Genomic DNA, 21,965 nt, shown 5'->3' with positions numbered 1-21,965 from the left:
TTAATTTCTGTTAAAAGATTCAGGTCTAGCAAGGCTTTTGTACTGAGGATGAATTTTCATGATTTCAGGTTGCCACCATCACAAATATCCATCTCATGCTGGGAGAACCATATAAAGTTGAGTGGGGCTTCTTTACAAGGGACGAGGAAAGGATAGACTGCTATCCAGATGAGCATGGTGTTTCTGAGGCAAACTGCACTGCCCGTGGCTGCATCTGGGAGGTAACCATGTTGAAGATGTTCATGTAAACTGAAAGCCCTTGAAATACAATCTACAATGTCTTTATTACAGCCCTGTACCCATGGGTTTATTTAAATCGACAGAAAGGCTTCATATAAACATTGTTTAGGTTGAAGAGTGGGATGGGTAAGAGTGGGATGTATTTACTATGTTGTTTTGAGACCAGGAATTTAAATTCATGCTGATGTAAATGCTACAGATATGAATGAATGTATCTATGGCTTTCTCTCCAGATAATTTGTCTCTTCTAACTCTATTTGATAACTCCATATGTCTGCTGATATAAGATGCTGACTTTATTTTTCAGGTATCCAACACTCCTGGGGTCCCTCATTGCTACTTTGCTAATGAGCTGTACTCAGTCAGCAACATTCAGTATGACTCACATGGGGCCACAGCTGACATCACCTTGAAGGCTTCTTCTTATAGCAATGCCTTCCCCTCTACACCTGTGAATCAACTCCAATTGAAAGTGACCTACCACAAGAATGAAATGCTGCAGTTTAAGGTAAACATAGAGTATGCTATCAGATGGGAACAGGGCTTCTCCAGTTCTAGTTTTCTTTGCTACTTTGTGTTACAAAATTCTACAAAATGTTTCATTTTCATAGCAAAATACTGTAGACTATCACCTGAGTAATGAGATCAATTAGATATCCGGTACAATAAAGACACCTCTCCTAATTTCAAATTGAGGAAATCTCTGTGTCTAAGGGAAATGGTTGTAAGAGAACACATGGGAGCAAGCAGATGAGGCTAGTAGGAAGACAGGACAGTTGTGGCTGAGTTTGTTTTGGAATAAGAAAGGAGATGGGGAACAGTGGATGGATTTCCGACCTTGAGATCATCTCAGTTATTTCTATTGAGTCCAAATGGAATATGCCCAAGAAATCACTAGCATGTTGCTAAATTGCATGTATTTCTATGGATGGTAGTGGTGTTAACTGAAATGAGAAAACTGAGCAGATTTGTGATTGAAAGTATAAGAGGAGGAGTATAATTTTTAAGAAAATAATTGGAGACATCTTTGAAATACTCATGAAAGTGTTTGCTTTTCCTTCCATGAGTTAATTGAACCAAGGAAGTAGAGATTGACTAGCTATCCTGCTGCTTGTTTCCTTATTAAATTGTGAGCAACTCCTAGAAATGGATTTCTCTTCCACCATGGTAGGATTGGAATCCCACACAGGCTGGTACATAGTGAGTTATCCAATGCTGTTGGGAGCATATAGGTCAGTGATCAAGACAGAGAGCCCTTGCCTTAAAGGAGCCCTGAGAATCTGAGCTCCATCTGGACTTGAGCTCTATGCTACTACTATGATTTATTTTATGTGTGTAGCCTCATCAGAAAGAAGTTGGTTGGGTGTGCAGCCTCAACTCCTCCCCACTAACCATTTAGCTGTACAGTAGCTCTCTTCACCATGGTTGGCTTTCTGAGAAAATACTAACACTCTGAGTCTTTGTGTTTATCGTTTCTTTACCAGAACTGTTTCCTCTCATTTTTTTGTGTTTGGTTTTCTGATGAAAGGCTTTTAAGATTCATCCTGAATTTTTTCCATGAAATCACCTTAGTGGCTTCTCAGCATTTCCTTCTCTGCAATCACTAAGTCCTTTTACATTATTTATGTTAGCTCATATTCTTCAAGTATAGTGATTCTTTTTACTTAATTGCAATTATTCATCTGATTTTCATGCCAATAATCTTGACATATTCAGTTCCTATTTCTGTTATTTACTATTATATCAACAAATGAACTTTTACTCTTAATTACTCAGCCTTAAATTACAATTTCAGCATGTTTTTTAAATCCTAAAAAGTTCATTTGTTTTAAATGCATAATTTACATGTCCACATATTTGTACACTCATATAAAAAATATATACCATATGTTTATAAATGCCACAGCAATTATCAGAATGAGTTTTTCATGTTAACCACAATGTTGAAATGGATAAAATGTTCTAGAATCCATAATAATGAGACTTGACTCAAACCAAGTTGACATTGGACATTGTACACAGGTAGATTGATTAAGCCTTGAATTGTGAAGTTACAGAAGACAAAAAAATAAAAGATTCAATCTCTGTCCAACATGCTAAGACTGTGTTGAGTTATTCATCTCTAGATTACTATGCTTCTGCAAAGTGTTGTTTTTAAATGACTAGTAACTGTAAATATTTTCACTATTGATTCCATGCTTTTACAGCTTTGTATGTTAGGCAGTGATTAGTTCAGTATACTTAAGTATATCTGGTGTTTCAATCCTCTAATATTTTGTGAGGTAGTAATTAAAAATTCATATGACATTTTGAATTGTATAGTGTAATATTGTTAATTGTTATCACTGTCAGGTTGCTACATTATAAAGTAATTGTATATGTTGTTCTTTATATAAAATGATTTCTTCTGGCTTAGATCTATGATCCCAACCACAGTCGGTATGAAGTCCCAGTCCCTCTGAACATCCCCAGTGCTCCATCAAGCACTGAAGACCGTCTATATGATGTCCTCATCAAGGAGAATCCATTTGGGATTCAAATTCGCCGGAAGAGTACAGGCACTGTAATGTAAGTGGTTCCTGGTCTGAGTCTGTGTTACTGTTCTTCTAAATATTCCTCACTAGCTCTATTGTCCTTGAGGACATTTGAGTGAAAGCATCATTCTGCCTATGTTCAAATCTATGATAGATCAGTTACTTTCCATGGCTGTGAGAAAACAAACAAACAGATAAACAAACCCACAATCAAGAGAATCTTTAAAAGAGTTTGAGTTCATAGCTTCAGAGAGTTAGACACTGTGATGATGAAATGGAGACAGGAAGAGATGGCAGCAGGAAAGTTGAGAGTTTACATCTTGAACTACAAACAGGAAAAGAAAGCTAACATGGAATGGTGTGAGTCTTGAACTCCCAAAGACTTTCTCCACTAACACACTTCCTCCAGTAAGGTCACACCTCTCAGTAGTCCACAAATAGTGACTCACAGGGGACCAAGTACTACAATGCCTGAAATTATGATAGGGGATACCTCAGTCTAACTACTACAATAAGGAAATGTGTTCTGTCCTAGAGAGAATCTTTAAAATTCTAAGAGTGATTGCTGACATAGTTATATGTTTGAGGGTATTCATTGAACAAATATTTACTTAATTCTCTTACTGCATTAAATGTTGTTCTGTATTTGTGTTTCTAGAAATGTGTACCATTCCTTCTAAATTTTAAATTACTCTGTAAAGAGGAATTTGATACAGTGACAATTGCTTTGCTAGAAAAAGAAGGGAAATCACACTATGTGCTTATTTTAGTTGCTTTGATCTGAGTTTGTCTGTCTGAGGAAGAGGTGATGTGTGAAATAAAACCTAGGTTAGATGTCCCACAGAGAGTTCTTGAAAAAGAAAAATTTGTGATAGAATGATATAAGTCATGAGTTGGAAGGAATTTATCAATTATTATAGAGAGATCTCAATGATGTAACTAAGAGAATGAAGGAGGGAGGTAAAGCTCGGATGCTAAGTAGGCTTTAGAACAGGAACAGCTTTGAAGTCTCCATGGGAGTCTCCCATGAGAAGTGAGCAGTATGAGAGCAAGACTGTGAGGTGGTGTGAGGTGCTCATATCCCAGGCCTTCGTACATGTAGAAAGTGATCCATTAGAGGTCAAGAGCTGAAGGCATGGGGAGTTTGATAAAGGAGGGTGATAAAGTGAGTGGATTTGTTTCTGTGGACAACCCTAAAGAGACATAATGATACAGTGTAGAAGAAAAAGGAGGGGTGAAAGTGTGTTAGTAGGCATAATTGTGGTTAGTTTAATCTATGAGACTTGCAGTATTTTTTTTTAAGGGACTATGGTACTTACGGATGAAAATAAAGAATTCTGTGGCCTTTACAAAGCCAGCTGTTACAAATCACTTGGAAGCTGATCTTATTTTTATTCTTTTTCAAATATTCCTTTCCATTTCTGCAGCTGGGACTCTCAGGTCCTTGGCTTCACTTTCAATGACATGTTCATTCGCATCTCCAACCGCCTGCCCTCCACATACATCTATGGCTTTGGAGAAACTGAGCACACAACCTTCAAGATAGACCTGAACTGGCATACGTGGGGCATGTTTTCCAGGGATGAACCTCCAGGGGTAAGTGTGTGTGGTCCCTGTTCTGTCTCCTCCATCCATTCTCTGTGTGTTGTGTTTTGTCTTTACAGATGTCTATTAATCATTCCCTTCTACTTTTAGCCAAATGGACATATTTTTCATCTTCTTAACTCAAATTAGAATTCAAATTTCTGTGCAGTTTCTTTCTCATGAACAAATCTCCTAACATCCTTTTTTTTCTCATTATGGCTCTCAGTATAAGAAGAATTCTTATGGTGTCCACCCTTACTACATGGGACTGGAGGAGGATGGCAATGCCCATGGAGTCCTCCTGATGAATAGCAATGCCATGGGTAGGATGACACCTGTGTCCTCTTATTGTGTGCTAACCATTTCTCAATTTCTTTAGAATGTCTCTGACTTAGCTGTCGAAAGATCAACTTAGTCTTTTTCGTATCAGTTTTCCTTCTTTTTGATCCTTTATATAGATTTAATTTGTATGTAATTTGCTGAGCTTTTAATTACAATGCTGTTGTAGTAAATATTTAATATTAATCAGGGGTTTCTACTGCATCTACTTTAGTTCTCAGATAAATGACATAAACTTTTATATTTATCATTCTCGAAGTTTATTATATTTAATATAGTTTATATTAATATGTTTATATATTTCATATATAAATATAAGTTTATATTTATAATTCTTTAATCAATACTTAAGATGAGCAAATATCAACATTTTATGATTATTTGGTCTACTTCCCTCCAAATAACCCTGAGAGAAGACTTGCCAGATGTAACACTGGGACACTTTTAATCCAAGTGTCCAGCTCTCATGGCCAGTTCTCATGACCCTTTAACCTATGACATCCTTTTCTCTCTTTAACTTCTCTCTCTCCTTTTCTGGTCTCTGCCTCAGACCTCAAGCTTGGGAACTGAAACAACACCTGCCCTTCTTCTGCACAGATTTAGGCTTTAGGTATCTTTATTCAAACAATAGTTTTAAACTAAGAAGCTAAGGTACATTGCATCACTGGTATATGTGAGGATCTTCTCATCCTTAGGGGAAGGAAACCAGACCTTGGGGACCAGTATTTATCATTACAATACATAGCAAAAGATCAAACCTCAGTGCAATGATGCTAGTGAAAGCTTTCATTTAACTTCTTTAATACCGTGTTGACCTACTTCAAAATATCTGTTGGCCATATGTCATGATAGAAGAGAGAGAAGGTGGGGATTCCATGGTCAATGCTCTCAACATACAGGATTTCAGCATGATGCCATTTTCTTTTGTTTTCAGATGTGACCTTCCAGCCTCTGCCTGCCCTGACATACCGAACCACAGGGGGCATTCTGGACTTCTATGTGTTCTTGGGCCCAACTCCAGAGATTGTTACTCAGCAATACACAGAGGTAGGAAGAAATTTATTTATGACTTATGACTGTGTGTGTATACATACACTCATAATGTGTTCCAACTCTGCTGCACAGGATTGCCATATAATGTGACTATCATAGGGTATCTGAATTGATTGTTCTTTCTCAGAGGAAGATATAGTATGGAATAATGGAGATTAAATATATTCCTACCAATATTAAAATCATGCTTTCTCCACTGATTGCAGAGTAGCAGAATATTTGTAGTGACTAGTTGTGGGGATAGGTGGCGCTATGGTAGTGTGATGGAGCCATGGTGTAGTAGAGCTATGGTAGTGGTGATGTTGATGGTGTGATTAGGGATGATGGTATTGAGGATAGTGGTAATGTTATTGGTGACGGTGATCATGAGGATAGTGACTGTTATGGAGAAATAAATGGTTGGGATGTAAATAGATCATGCAGTAAGGAAAGTGGTTGTAGTAAAGTAGATATTGGGTAGAGTGTAATAATCATGTTTACGTTAGTGATGGCAGTGCTAGATGTGAAGATAGTTTTGGTAGTCATGGTGTTGGTGATGATGATTATGTCTGTTATAGCAATGGGAGATATGACAGCAAAGATTACATAGGACATTGTCATGATGGTTATAGTGTGTTGATAGAGATGATGATTGTATTGGCAGTGGTGGTGTGAGTCATGGCCACAGGGAACAATAACATTGTTAGTTACCATATCAACATACATGAATGAAATATCCACTGCATCTATTTTTAAAGCACATGGTAGTGTGTCATGCATACTGTTACTTAGTCAAAATCTGAGATTGATCCTGTTATTAGCTCTAATTCACAGGTAAAGGAACAAGCATAGAAATGTCACATACCTGTCCAAGTTCACACAATCATCAAGACTTACAGACTACATTCTAAGTTAGCTATGTACCTCTGTGTTGTGTTTTTAATGTCTAAATTATATATATATAATCAATGTGAATAAAGTCAGGTTTTTCAGAATTCCTGTAATGTGTCCTTTAAGAAGTCTTCTGCAGTGTGTCCAGGGAGATCTGATTTGCCCCCCTCCCCATCCCATTTCTTTCTCTCTGGATTTGAATTTGCTGTCTAAATTTGGGTATAATATTCTGATTTGATATCCAACTTTCATCCAGATTCTCCTCTAAAGTTCTAACATTCTGTCTGTTTTCTAGCTGATTGGTCGGCCCGTGATGGTACCTTACTGGTCCCTGGGATTCCAGCTGTGTCGCTATGGATATGAGAATGATGCTGAGATCGCCAACTTGTATGATGAGATGGTGGCTAAGCAGATCCCCTATGTAAGTGCATATGTTAGAGATTTAGTTGTCTGATTTAAGTGTGGTTTTAAGTGACACATTGTGCTTTCTCATGTCATATCACACTGAGCCTAGATCTTCTACATTGATTCAGAGGAGACCATGATCCTCATAGCACTGGTTGCTCAGACTAACAATGAGAAGTTAAGACTGGTTCGTGGGTGCTGTCTCCTGTATCAGGCATTCCTGTGCTTCCTTTAAAGGAATGACTTGAAGATACATAAGTATAACATGCTAACTGACATGATAATAAAATGCTGCTCCTATTCTAGTTTTGTTTAACTAAGAACACTAATCCAAACCCAGTGAGCTCATTCCAGACAAGAATTTCTTTCTTGAGTCCAGCACAGCACAATGCTCCCTGAGCCAGTCTTGAGCTTCTAGTTTGCTCCGTGATGGAATGTTGTATTGGGTTTCCAATGGAATCACAGACAGAATCAATCACATGTATTTTAAAATCAGAGGTCCAAAAATCACAAATCATCTTGTGACATTTTGTGCTTGCCTTTCATTTATTGTTCAATATTGTATTAGTGCAGCATACTTCCTGTAATACAGTGGTTCTCAAACGGTTGGGTTGTACCCCTTTGGAGGTTGAAGTACCTTTTCATGAAGGTTACCTAGTACCATTGGAAAATACAAATATTTACATTATGACTTACAGAAGTGGAAAAATTAAAGTTAGGAAATAACACTATAAATAATTTTATGTTTGCGGGTCACTACAACATGAAGAACTATATTAAAGAGCTGCAGCATTAGGAAGGTTGAGAACCACTGTTGTAATAAAACATCTCAATCCAAGTTCTGTATTTGATCATCTCCAATATTGGGCCCTCTACAGTAATGATTGTTTTGTTTTTATTTTTGGGTTTTAGTAGACTTATGATTCATATCAACTTAGGACTGTCTATTTGACATTATTTTCTATAAACATATATGACCGATTTCAGGAGACACACATAGAGAAAATCAAAGGACTTTCTTCTACAGTGATTTTATCTGTTTTTACTTTTCATAACAGTCCTAAAGGTATGCATTGATGCTTATATTTTGTGTTGATATTGAAATGAATTTATTTTTTGTTTCTGAGTATAATTTTGAAAAATTGATTAATATCCCAAAATGCAAAGCCATGATATGTCATAGATTGAAATATCCAGACACAAGCAGTGCTGACTGCTGGAGCCTGGACTGGTTCCACCATCAGCCAGTCTTCCTTGTATCATCCAAGGATGTGCAGTACTCAGACATTGACTACATGGAGAGACAGCTGGACTTCAAGCTCAGCCCCAAGTTCCTTGGGTTACCAGCCCTGATCCATCGCATGAAGGATGATGGGATGCGGGTCATCCTTATTCTGGTTAGTCCCTGTGTGAATGTGTGGCTGTGAATGGGACAATGGGTGGGGTTGTGCAGGGATTCCTTGATACTATATGTTTGCCCACATTGTTAGTAGAGAAATGACATATGAAAAGTGTACTTATTGAGTTTACAGAAAGTCTATCATTTAGAAGGAACCAGAGACCCTCTCAAAATTCTACTTTTTTTTCCTATTGATTATGGTTCTTGCTTAAGTTTTCAAACATGCTTTGTGCTCTGATTGCAGGACCCAGCCATTTCGGGCAATGAAACACAGCCTTATCCTGCCTTCACTAATGGTTTGGCAAATGACGTCTTCATCAGATATCCCAATAATGGAGACATTGTCTGGGGAAAGGTAAGAGCTAGCAATCTTCATCCTGTGCTAGACACCCTGTTAGTGTGTTTATAAATATGTTTTTACTACTTCCTTTTGCTCTCTGAGTTTCTGTTATTCATTTTAAAATCATTATTTGATGATTATTGTTAACAGTTAAGGGGTTTATAGACTCCACTTTTGCTTGGATCCTTCTCTCATAACCAAGAAATTCAGTGTATGAGAAATAGCTTGGGATATTTCTGTTGATCATTTTTTTTTCATCACAGGTCTGGCCCGATTACCCTGATATTGTTGTGAACTCTTCTCTGGACTGGGACATTCAAGTAGAGGTAAAATGTTCTTGTGGATGCTGAGTCAATCAGGGTTTTTTGAAAGTAGCAGCAAGAACACTTGAAATTCCCATATATGTCAGTGGATATGGCTTGAATATACACTGAGAACATGGATAATCCTTCCTGACATTTGTTTCATGATGATCTTACATATACTCTCTGTTTCAAATTCATGTCTCACTTTGTACTGTCATATCAGTATTGTTATTTAGATTGAAGACTCAAAATACTTGGGTTATGTATCATAGTGCAATTGTGATTTCAGATGCAAACTTGTCAGAATCCAGAGGCTCATAGACTTTCAATTGGTTGACAACTCTAAGAATGATGTTTTTCTCTGAATTAAGGTGTTTTGTTTCTTTAGATATCATTTGTAGATAGGATGTGCATTCTGTATAGTGTTTGACTATTTTACTGCATGCCTTATGACCATAGACACCCTTCTACCCCTTCATAATTATGAATCCCACGTGATTCATGTGCGTTTGTTCTCCCCATCATGGCTTTTACCATGTCACTATTGCCTCGTATTGTACATTGCTCTCTAGCGGGCATAATTATTTTTCTTTATGATGATTCTAAGTATCATCTGCTTCTTGAATTGCAATTTTTCACGATTATCAGTAAGCTTTTGTTGTTTAGAAGCATTTAGCTCTGTTCACCCAATGCAGGGTTGCGGATCATTTCTCTGCTGTCAATTGTGGTTATAATGGATGTGCTCAGTGTTCTAAGAGCAGGAAAAGGTTTTGTGGAGAGTCAGTGACAAGTCTGGACTCCTTGCTTTTCTCTCCAGAAGAGACGTCTCTGTAGACAGGGATTACATCAAGGCATGTGAATCCTGTTCACCTTTCCTAGTGTAGCTTGGAAGTCAGAGAGAAGGCCCCATTATTTGGACACCTATTTCAGGTTGATGAGTGGACGCAGCTGCTCTCTGTGTGGTCAATGAATGGTATAAACTGTGGTTTTGAAACTATAACTTTCAAGATTTAATTAGATAAATATATTCATTGAACTGGTCACAAACATGGCCATTATGAGATCCAGCATTAGACATTCAGAGGACCATCACCAAGGGCCGTCTGGGGATTTTTTTTTTTTTTTTACAATGTCATATTCTAGACAGTGTTCAGGAATAGAGGAGAAAGGCTATAGTTCCTAAAAAGTGAACTGGCATAAATTATGCCCAATATTCATGCCTTATGTAAAGGAATTCATTCTTAGAACAGATAGTTCTAGTACAGAAGAAAAATATTCTGTAGAACTCCACAGGCTAGGGAAAAGTGCTCAGGGTGGGCACAACTGATGTATACTACTAAGAACAGAAAACAGCACAGGAGAGTGATGCACTGATCACTGCCATTGATTTCTGGGCCTCTGCAAGCAAACCGCAATACCAATGCTTATGATCATGTTGCTTAGGTATTGAAATATGTATCTTTATTTTCTGGTAGTATATAAAGTAGAAGAAATAGAAACTGATTTGGTCAGGTTTCAAATACCACTCAAAATGCGTCAGATTCGGGTCAAGGTTGTTGCCTTTTTGCTATTGTGTAAGTATTATCTTCCTATCTATCTGTTTATCTATATGTCTGTCTGTCTGTCTGTCTGTCTGTCTATGTGTCTATCAGTTTATCTATCATCTATCTATCTATCTATCTATCTATCTATCCATCTATCTATCTACCTATCTATCTATCATCTATCTATCTATTTATCTATCATCTATTGATTTATGGAATCTTTATCCACATATCATCTATCTTCAATGTATCATTTATTACTTTGTGGGGATTTAAGCAGAGCACAGAGCTTCTCAGTCTCTCCATCAGTTATTAAAGAACATAACTTGCAGTTGGTGGGGCAGGTATCCCATGTGAACACCTTAACATACCAAGTTCTTTTAAATGGGTCATGTAGTTCCTATCTTTACTGATTTTATGAATGGGCAGCTTCTTCTGGCTGCAATGATGCTATTTTCAACTGTCCTCCCCCTTGCCATTAAAGAAATTGGGCCTCCACCTCCTCCAGGAAAATGACTAGACGTAAGACTGGAAATCTAGAGTTAATGTTGCCTATCAGCAGATAAGCCAATAAGAAGACTCAGGAACTCTGCATCTAATAGCTACACTTTATTTAGAAAGCAGGTGATCCAGAAATGCAGAAAATTAACCTCCACACAATCTGTCTTCTTTTCTCATCTCCAGCAGACATATCATTAGGGAATAGAAACAAAAGCAGTCAGAAATTCCATCTCTTATGCCTCTGACAAAAAGTCAGCTAGTCAGCTTCTCTGGTTTACTCATTGTTGTCTTTCTGTGTATGGCAGGGTTCACATACTCCCAGCTGAGCCTCCCATGTGTCCAACAGGTTAAAAGTTAACTCAGAACAAACAAAGTAGTATATAGCATGTGGTATGTGTGTTGAGCTAGTTAAAAAGATGCATATGTAGATGCCTGTCTACAATATGAAGTGCAAAAATGATACATCCTATAGCAAATTCCATTCTCACTCAGATGTAGCTGGTAATGTTGTATATCGTGATACTCCATGTAACTTTTTCAAAAGCTCATGTCTCTGGCTTAATGTAAACTGGATCTCTGTTTCTGGGCAAGGTTCTCTTTGTTAGGTGCTTCATGATTTCTACTTCTATTTTTATACTAAAAGAAATTCTACAAGTCCTATATAGTATATAGTACCATTATGATTCACTGTGCCTCTCTGGTAAAGCAGCAATGCATGCTGAACTATTTCTGATCTGTTCTTCAACATCTTCTCTTGGGCTTTCTCTTGGTGTATAGGTTCTTCCTTAATAGACTGTTTGCTCGTTTGTGTAAGCACCGTGAAATGACTCAGCCAAGTCTTTCTGCTACTCTCTACCATGCCGTTCTTTTGCTCCTTGATGTTTGACGTTCTGTCAAGGACATAAAGAAGGCACACCAACCAAAATGTTGACAATAAATAGCAGGGGGAAGCATACAGATTTCTCTGGCTCATTTCTCTTGCTGAGGGGCATACATCCACAAGCAGGGAGAGCGTGAATGACTATTTATCTCTTATTTTCTCTAATTCTGTTAAACACAGTAGAGAATGCAAAGTTCAACTCGAAAACATAAGACAAGATCTTTGCTTCTAAAACCTGTAAAATGCAGTTAAGGAGTGATACATTGAACCCATTTTTCATATAAGATGTAGACACCGTTTTCATAATTTTAGGGTATAGAAAGATAAACTAAAATGGAAGCCTTTAGTCCTCCCACTATATGTTACATGTAACTGAAGGCTTCTTCTGGTTTGGAAATCAGAGCAAACAGAGAGTCATACTAGTTGGTGCAAAATCACAACATGCAATCTTTTTTCAACTTCTCTCCCAATGGGAAGGCTTCCTGATACCAGCCTGATACTCATCACCAGATACCTGACTTTTCGCTAATGTCTCACAGGACTTCTACCTTATCTCATCAGTCCTTAAGAAATGATGGACAATCGGGATGGGGTAGATAGCATGACTTAATGAGTATAGGGTGTTGATCACTTCCATTCCTATAGAAATGTAAGGGGGAATTTCCTGGATACTTCTCAGATTCTATGTAGATGGTATTTTATGCTTTCTTGCCTTATATGCTTTTCCAAGATAATCCTGTTCCACCTATCTGCTATAGAGTTGCTTTTACTCTCATTATCTTCGACCAGGCAGTATAAGGCTGCATGAGCCATGTTCACATTAAGTGTATTCTGCTTCCTAATGTAATCACTCATGACAAATAACCAAGTTTTCTTATTTTATAGCAATACCGAGCTTATGTGGCCTTCCCAGACTTTTTCCGGAATTCAACTGCCACATGGTGGAAGCAGGAGATCCAAGAACTCTACACGAACACAGAGGAACCAGAAAAGAGCTTGAAGTTTGACGGCCTGTGGATTGTAAGTGTGTGTGCGTGTGTGCTTACTTGGATGAAGTGTAGGGGAGTTGTGTTTGTATGTTTATTTTTTTAAAGGTTTAAAAAAATCTCTTTTAATTTTCTTAAAAACATATTTATTTATTTCGTTTGTATGAATATTTTGTCTATGGGTATGTCTGCAAATCATGTATATACTGTTCTGATTACATGTATGTATGTACATTTGTGTGTGCTTAGTGCTTATGAAGGTGTAATATCTCAAACAGGAACTGAAGTTATAGATGGTTGTGAGCCATCATGTTGGTACTGGGAACCCAACAAAAGCAACAAGTGATTTTAAGCATCGAGAGATCTTTCCAGTCCATCTACCTGTGTGTTTCTTAATATATTAACAGAATAATATTCATACGAGGCTTTACATATGTCACACTGCACTCCCTCTAATCAGGTGTGGAGCTGCCTTGATCCTCTCCACAGCTGGTCTTTTACCTGAAGCTCCTGTTCTCTGCCTCAGGAAAACTTTTCTTACAGAGATTACTCTTTATAGCTAGATTCCCCAGCCTTTGATGATTTTCCCTATGCAGATATCCAAAGATTACTCGGTGTTTAATACTCTATTTGCCATTTCATTGACTCTGAATTTATATGCCATGATTGTATTTAAATGGAAACAATGTTTCTGACGTTTGTAGGACATGAATGAACCTTCCAGCTTTGTGAATGGAGCAGTTCCTTCAGGCTGCAGTGATGCTACTCTCAACCGTCCTCCCTACATGCCATGTAAGGATGTTGCTCTTTCTCTTCCTGTTAGGGGCCATTATCTGGAGTAAATGTTGCCTGTCACCACAAATGACATTGAGGAATGACAGGAGCTGAAGAGCAGTTGTACTTTATTAAGAAGGCAGGATTTCTGGGAAGGCAGGAAACTAACATCCCCACAATCAACCTTTCCTTCTTAGGCTAGCACATTTTAGGGACTGTGTGATGGTCTCATCAAAATATATACATGCAGGTTAATTTCTAAATAGTGCCATGATACTGAGCTCTTACTGTATATAAATTTGACCTACACTGTCCTCTGTGCATAAACCAAGCAAGCAATGGTTTCCCTTGCCAGCAAGGGTTACCTGGCACCAAGGGTACATTCTCATAGGGGCTGTAAATTAATGAGTCTCAACTTAAGTATAGGAAGCACTGTATCTAATTCTGTGTGGCAAGACCCAGGAGACACTGGACAGATTTCTCAAATTTTTCCAGATGGTTCTCAAATGTAGCAATGTCTTCAAAGGCTTCTCACTGTAAGATGTCTTAGTTATCAACTTTGATAATGTGTCTACCTGTATTTTCTTTGTTACCAATGGGTAGGAAAAAAATCCTTCCCTTTATCATGGAGACAATTGACTCTTTGGTTTTATTTGTGTTTATGGCAGTTCCTCAAATTTTAGTTTCTTTGAGGTATAAGATATCTCAAAGCTTACACAATTTTTCTAAATATCACTTTTCTACAGTTGAGTGTATATAAAGAGGCAGATATCACAAGCTACATTGTGGTGTGTTAACAATAATAAATGATTTGTATTTCCAACTGTGGCCAAAGCCTACTCTATTGTCAAATAAATGAAAACTCTGTTTTTAAACCTCCTTTTCCTTCTTAGAAAAATCAGCAATTGAGAGCACTTTAATGCTTATTGCACCTTGGCTCAGAGCACTGTTCTGAGTTGATCATGGTCAGGAGAGGGTGCCCAGTTGGAAATCAAATTTATTTTAAGTTCTACAGATCATATCACTAATAAGAGGTCAGGAGTGAGAAGAAGAAGAACTGTCTTTCACTGTCTTAAATCTTTCCTTAGATTTGGAAAGCAGGAACAGAGGCCTGAGCAGCAAGACCCTGTGCATGGAGAGTGAGCAGATCCTTCCAGATGGCACCCGGGTGCGGCACTATGATGTGCACAGCCTGTATGGGTGGTCACAGACTAGACCCACCTACGAGTGAGTGACTCTCTGTTTCTCCTCTTGGCCCTACTTCTGTGATGGGGGTTGTAGCATCTCTACATTTTCATTTGTTTCCCACTGTAAGGGTAAGTATACTGCAATTGTAAAAATCATGGAGCAATTCTTCTTTGTTAAGCAACATCTTTGGAGTTTTGGAGACATCTCTGTGAGGAAATCAGTAGTCCTCTTGAGCATAGCCATAGGTACACTGTAAGTCATTGTGCAGTGTAGTCAGTACTATGGTATCACTGGTTAAAAGAGAAAAACAGGTAACTGAGCGCCAGAAACCTTGCTTCCTTATGTTGAAATTGAATTTTTGCCTCTTTAGGTGTTTGTTTGTCTTTGGCCACCCATATTGGATAGTCAATGGGCCTTTAGTTCAAGTAGCTAGCATACTCACAATGTAAGCCATAAGAAAAATAAATATCTTAAGATAAATCCTAATAGGATTTACCGTATTCTTTCTCAAATATTAGTAGTCAAGTATGGGAGAATAAGTAGCCAGATCCTGTAACTGCTTAGTACTTGGTGGCAAGCCAATGACTTTGTAACATGATAAGATAGTTTGAAAGGAACTGTTTAAAGAGTCCTTACTGCTGTTTTTATCCCTATCAGGTAGCCAATCCTCCTCTACTGGGTCATATTTCTATATTCCTTGTCGTCATACAGGAAAGATTTTTTTCAAGATATTTTAAGTGCAAGGATTCTGGGGAGGAAGCTCTATGGCCGATCTTCCCCTGCTCTGTCATCAATTTTTCTCCTTGTTTCCTCAACCAGAGCTGTGCAGGAGGTGACAGGAGAGAGAGGGATCGTCATCTCCCGCTCCACATTCCCCTCTTCTGGACGCTGGGGAGGACACTGGCTGGGAGACAACACAGCTGCCTGGGACCAGCTGGGGAAATCCATCATTGGTGTGTGGGCTGTGCCCAGGGGCTTCTGCAGGCAGGGATGGGAGTAGTATTCTTGGTGAAGGTGGAGGAGGAGGCAGAGGATGTCCTGTTCTGACTCTGCTGCATCTCTCACTGCAGGCATGATGGAGTTCAGCCTCTTTGGCATATCCTATGTAAGTGTCCTTTACATGCTCCTCCTCCTTAGGAAGATGACAGTGTCTCCTAGAAAACACCAAGAGCTTACTTTGTTCCATGTTATTTCAGACCGGGTCAGACATCTGTGGATTCTTTCAAGATGCTCAGTATGAGATGTGTGTTCGCTGGATGCAGCTGGGTGCCTTTTACCCCTTCTCCAGGAACCACAACACCATTGGGACCAGGGTACTATATCTACTTTCCAGTCTATATTATGTCATAGAAATATATATGCTATCTCAGTTTCTGAGTGCATACTTGCTGTCTGTGTTATCTGAGGACATCTGTAAATCCATTAATTCCTTTCCTGTAAACCACAGTCTTTAATATTATTTTGATTATTCTTTTTGCTTAGGGACTAATTTCCATTATAGCTCATATAGGATATATTGGTGTTTTTTTTAAAAGAGAAATTTGCTAATGTTTCCAAGTTTATGAAAAATTATATAGAAGTCCTATCTATAATTTTCTTTAGTACATACTTTATAGATGTTATATATAGTTTACATATGTCCTTGATGACCTTAAATTCTTAGGTGTGTTGGGTGGGCTTTAAAAACTTTACTCCTTCTGCTTTAGAGACAAGACCCTGTATCCTGGGATAAAAACTTTGAGGATATTTCCAGAAGTGTGCTGGAGACCAGATACACACTGTTACCGTATCTCTACACCTTGATGTACAAAGCCCATAAGGAGGGCAGCACAGTTGTGCGGCCTCTTCTCCATGAGTAAGTGTTGAGATAGATTTCTGTTAATAGGCAATGTGCTTAACCTCTTGGTAGGAGTTGATTAAAACAGTTCTTTAACTCTGAAGCTGTGATTCTCATTCATCAGTCATGTCCTAATGGAGCTCATACTTTATCAGTGCTTCTGTGCTCTGCTTACCACAGGTCTTGAATAAAAGGCCAGCTATTGAATTAAAAAAAAATAGAAAAGATCCACCATTCTATAGCATTATTTTTTCTTTATATGATTTCCTTTACTTTTAGTTTGTTATATATTTCTAGTCCATTACTTGTTCTGGTTACCTCCATGAGTATTCTAGTAAAGATTTAAGAACAAAAACCATGTTTGCATTGAAAATATGCCATAGTGAAGAAATAGTTTGTCCATGAACACATTTCTCAACAAATTTTGAGGTTCTAGAATCAGAACAAAGGGGATGATGTGGGGTATGCAGTCTTCATTAGCTGAACAGAAAGTACAGGAGGCAGAGAACACATAAGAGTCTCTGACATGGGTTTTGACTTGACCATTTCTTCAAGGCATTAAGCCAAATTTCTACTGAGATCTGACTGTGACACCTTCAATTTCCTTTCCAGGTTTGTGTCAGACAGAGAGACCTGGAATATAGACAAACAGTTCCTGCTGGGTCCAGCCTTCCTAGTCAGCCCTGTGCTGGAACTTGTGAGTATGGAGGCCTCTGGGAACTGGAGGATCCCAACTGCTAGGCTTAGGAAATATGGTGAAGGAAGTGAGGTGTGAGATGTTCTTCAGAGTAGAATTCTGTGTCTTGAGTTTTCTGCCCTCAAGTCCTCCTTTATATCAGTCAAGGGGAATATTGTTCCATAGTTTATTTAAACATGATTATTTTCCCACTTATTAAAATGAAACGTGTAGAGTCATGTATGGGAAGTAGCCTTTCTAGGATTCTTTATAGCCTCTGTCATGTTTAGCCAAAGTGCTCAGAGCTGCTTGCAGCACTATGTGCCACCTTGTGCCTGGGTGGTACTTTACTTACTTCTTTATGTAGTTACACATACAGCAAGAGTCATTTCTTTACACTTTCTGTATCTAGGTAAGCACTTAACTAAAAAGGAAAGCTAATTAAACCACCTTGAAATACTTTTGAACCTGCAGATTTTTTTTCTGCTTTATACCTAACCTTGGGTATTGTGTCCTGAGAGAAATGATGGATAAGTCTTCAAGCATGAGGTGTTCATTTTTTTGAGTTCCTGTTCCCCAAAGGGCTTTAGTGAAGGTTCTAGTTTTTTCTGGGCCATTTTCACACTTGGAATTTGGGGAAGAATACAGGAGTTCTCAGCATCAGTGATATTTAGGAAGTTGGGGTTACTGTATCCGATTTTAGTTCTACCATTTTATGCAAGGGTACACTGCAAGTTGCTTACTCTGTCTCAGATGGCAACATCCATACCTGGTCTGTGTTTAATTTCAGAATGCCCGAAACATCAGTGCATATTTCCCCAAAGCCCTCTGGTATGACTATTACACGGTAAGTTTGCTAAATGTTTATAAAACCTGGCAGTGTTAGAGTTCAACGTCTTTGATCATGACAGATTCATAAGACAACATAACAAATTCTGACTCTGGAAATCACCTGCTGTTGTCTGGTAGGAATCACTCAACCCCTGTGAGCTAAATTTTCTCACTCCCTATCTATATCAGGAAAGCGCTAGTCACTCGTTTAGAGAAGAGGTATAAAGAATCATGTAATCTTCTCATCTTGTACCTGGCTTGATGTAAGCATATCTTTGCTTACATCATTGTTAGCTACGTGGTGAACACAATAAAAATCTCTCTTTCTGACAGCACAAAGCACTTAATAGTGTGATGTTCAATCACATTTATGTTTACATGAGTTCGTCCTTATAGAGACCTTTTTCCTTCTGTATTTCTAAGTGTCTGCTGCTGTTGCACAGATGCTCAAAGAATTGCTCCACATGATTAGCTAAGACAGGGGAGATATGGTACTGTCAATGAAAAACACAGATATTATTTCAAAACAGAATATGAAGTCATTTATTTGGGGCCAAGTATGGGTGGCAATGGCCATGGATCAAGAGTTCAAGTTGTCTCAAATGACATGTTGCACTGTGAAAACAGATACATAAACTTTTTAAAGTCCTATAGTTGTACCAAAAGCTGTACAGCTTTTACAGAAAGCTGTAGGTCAGGACATTTATTACATAACTTTTCTTATTGATAGAGAGGCAGAGATAAGAGGATTTAGCCAGTCTAGCCAATCAGTATCTCCAAGTTCAGTGACAGACCTTGTCTCAAAACAAACAAACAAACAAACAAACAACAAACAGTCAAAGTGGAGGGGATGATGACTAGAGCAGTCAGGCCTGCTTGTGCATGCACACACGTGTGCACACACCCACAAAAACACACAGGGAGGGAGGGAAGAAAGGAGAGAGAGAGAGAGAGAGAGAGAGAGAGAGAGTAATTTACATGTACAGTTCACATACAGCCATGTACACACATGTACACATACAAACACACACAGACACATGATCTCAAACATACACACACACTAATGCTCATACAAACATTCATATAATGCTGAAGTGTAGCCCCAGCATTTAGTGGTACAGTTGCTGAGGTGAGACACACCATTGGATAAAGGCCAAAGACTGATGATCTTTTTATGGCTAAAAGCTGCTGGTTTATTATTATTCTGTTGCTACATACCACTGGTTTTTGGCAATTAACTCCTGCTGTTAGTAGCAAGGGATTAAGTAAAGAAGTTTTAGTTGCTGGGGATCTTTTCTCTTTGGCTCACAGGCCGTCTCACTGGCTAGGCAAGAAGCTTGGAGCTATTTAAGTCTTTGTGAATCAGAAACAAAAGAAGAGAAAGAAAGAAGGAAAGAAGGAAGAGGGAAAATTCCTGCATGCAGAATAAAACACTCATTCACTCTAAATGAAGCGGAAGAAAGCTGCACCATCATTTTTTTTGTCATTCTTAGATCTTCTTATACTTTCTCAGAGTAATTGATCACATGTTCCATAAGTTCAGAGCAAGTTCAAGACAATAGTTCAGGAAAATGACAAAGCGTTACAGCAGAAATGTTTCCATGTCTTTCAACTAAGACTGGTACTTGACTGAATGTTCATTATTTATCATTTAGAGCCATAAGTCTATAGCAGTATAAGTTTTAAGCAGTAACTTTTTTTTAGTGTCAATCTTTACCAATTTATTTCATACAAAACAGTAGCAATGTAGAATGTGGGGTTATCTTCTGCTGCCACACACGCAGAACTGTGAACATTCCAAGCCAATGTATGATATAGAAGGAAGGCTAAACAATAGCATCAACCATGCTACTGAACATAGGAACTTTTTATTTTAAAAAGATTAAAAATTAGATAGCAATGTCTCCTTAATATTGCTCTCATCATTGAAGACTTAAAAAAAAAGGTGACTTTATAAGTTTAAAAAAGAAAAAGGAGTGAAGAGGAAAAACCAAGAGGCTGCTACAACACTGTGATATAGTCAAACTATTATACTTCAATATTTGCATATTGAAGCAACATTATAGCAGCTTGATAGCAGCATTATTTTTACTGAACTGTGTGCAGCTACCTATAGAAATACAAAGCAAAATAACATGGCAGTTATTGATCAAGGTCCAAAAGAAGGAAAACAAACAAACAAAATAACTCTAGAATGAATATACTGTAAAAAGAACATTTATGGAGAATGTGTCAATATCCACATTCTTGGACTGTTTCATTCTACTCCAAGAAAAGTGTTAACTCAACTGTCAGCTGTGCATTTTTTTGGCGGATTGAGTTTTCCAGTTCTTATTCTACAAAGGAGTAACTTTTATGTCACAAGTCAGCAGGTCTTGGACAAATCATCTGCCTGGTGTCTTATTATTTTCAAGTTTTGTATAGATAAACCAGTCGATATTTTATTTTTTGTCCTTGCACTTTCATTATGACTTTAGTTACCAGATAGTAGCTATCTGGTTAGTTACCTCACAGCTAACCTAGAAGGACTATTTTTCCTTATTGTAAATTTGTCCCAAGCCTGCTTTCTTACTCTAGTGCAATTAGCCCGTGACAGATTAAGATTTACAGAGCTTTATTTGCAGTGTTTAGAGGGCTCAAAATTACTTGTATAATTTTAGGAATTTTATAAAATCCTTATTAGGGATTATGAAAGCATCAATTTGTCTACACAGTGTTACTACATGAGAGTGTATCTTCATATTGATCTACAGAAAATCTGCCCAATAGGATAGGCTGATGCTCAGAAATCATTAGACTATGTAATAGTGACAGGAAAGGCATATCAGAAGCAAGAAGCAATCCTGGGATGAAGTGTCTACAGACCTTGTATTCTTAGAGATCACCCATTACAGCCTTACAAAACACTGGGCCATCTCTAGAAAATGTACTTGCAAACATTTAGCCTTTGCTAGATGGCTTCCAACAATATATAGCAGCAGTTTACAACCTGTAGGTGAAGACCCCTTTAGGGGAGGTCAAACAACCCTTTCACCAGGGTCACCTAAGACCATCAGAAAACACAGATATTTACCTTATGATTTACAACAGTGGCAAAATTATAGTTATAAAATAACAACAAAAAACACTTTATAGCTGGAGGTCACCATATCACGAGGAAATTAAAGAGTCGCAGCATTAGGTAGGTTAAGAACCACTGATATATTGCCATATACATACGTGTACACATAAGAGCACATATTTACAATACACATATTTATACACTGACACATGTACACAGAGAAAGACACACACACATTATAGAACAGCATAATAAAAAAGAACTTTCTAAGCTAATTGTTAATGGTGCCTGCACTTACCAATGTATATTAGAGCTGAAAGCATCGGTGGACATATTCCTTAATTCCTAACTCAGAAGCTATCTTTGCTAATTCTTCTCAAATGAAAAAGTAGTTTTCTCCAAGGGAGGCTCACTAGGGAAACAAATTACTCTTTAGGGGAGGCTGTATGTCCAGCAGTAGATGGCCCACAGAAAATGGACACAACAGCATCTTTGGAGGTTCCTTGTATCATAATGTCATATCAGGTTTCTTTTGTATTGTATTGTATTGCATTGTATTGTATTGTATTGTATTGTATTGTATTGTATTGTATTGTATTGTATTGTATTGTATTGTAT

At 37.9% G+C, this 21,965-nt stretch overlaps 1 protein-coding gene across 1 annotated transcript in view; it reads left to right on the top strand.

Moving 5' to 3' along the window:
• Positions 1-68: 68 nt before the first annotated feature.
• The window catches only part of LOC114633475 (maltase-glucoamylase, intestinal-like), a gene marked incomplete at its 5' end in the record, with an annotated part of 54,923 nt that continues 33,026 nt past the window's right edge, over positions 69-21,965 (top strand). Inside the window, 19 exons of the mRNA XM_028782035.1 lie at positions 69-221; positions 548-748; positions 2,657-2,808; positions 4,202-4,370; positions 4,585-4,681; positions 5,632-5,744; positions 6,916-7,041; positions 8,294-8,422; positions 8,669-8,779; positions 9,028-9,090; positions 12,880-13,014; positions 13,685-13,772; positions 14,843-14,981; positions 15,762-15,895; positions 16,013-16,047; positions 16,139-16,255; positions 16,649-16,797; positions 17,392-17,476; positions 18,246-18,302. Coding sequence (XP_028637868.1) covers positions 69-221; positions 548-748; positions 2,657-2,808; positions 4,202-4,370; positions 4,585-4,681; positions 5,632-5,744; positions 6,916-7,041; positions 8,294-8,422; positions 8,669-8,779; positions 9,028-9,090; positions 12,880-13,014; positions 13,685-13,772; positions 14,843-14,981; positions 15,762-15,895; positions 16,013-16,047; positions 16,139-16,255; positions 16,649-16,797; positions 17,392-17,476; positions 18,246-18,302 — 2,253 coding nt within the window. The remainder of the gene's footprint in view (positions 222-547; positions 749-2,656; positions 2,809-4,201; positions 4,371-4,584; positions 4,682-5,631; positions 5,745-6,915; positions 7,042-8,293; positions 8,423-8,668; positions 8,780-9,027; positions 9,091-12,879; positions 13,015-13,684; positions 13,773-14,842; positions 14,982-15,761; positions 15,896-16,012; positions 16,048-16,138; positions 16,256-16,648; positions 16,798-17,391; positions 17,477-18,245; positions 18,303-21,965) is intronic.

The sequence above is a fragment of the Grammomys surdaster genome, unplaced genomic scaffold, assembly GCF_004785775.1.
Source record: "Grammomys surdaster isolate TR1022 unplaced genomic scaffold, NIH_TR_1.0 681, whole genome shotgun sequence".
In the NCBI taxonomy this organism is placed as follows: Eukaryota; Metazoa; Chordata; class Mammalia; order Rodentia; family Muridae; genus Grammomys; species Grammomys surdaster.
The sequence above is the reverse complement of the archived record's forward strand: the minus strand, read 5'-3'. Positions and strand labels throughout refer to the sequence as shown.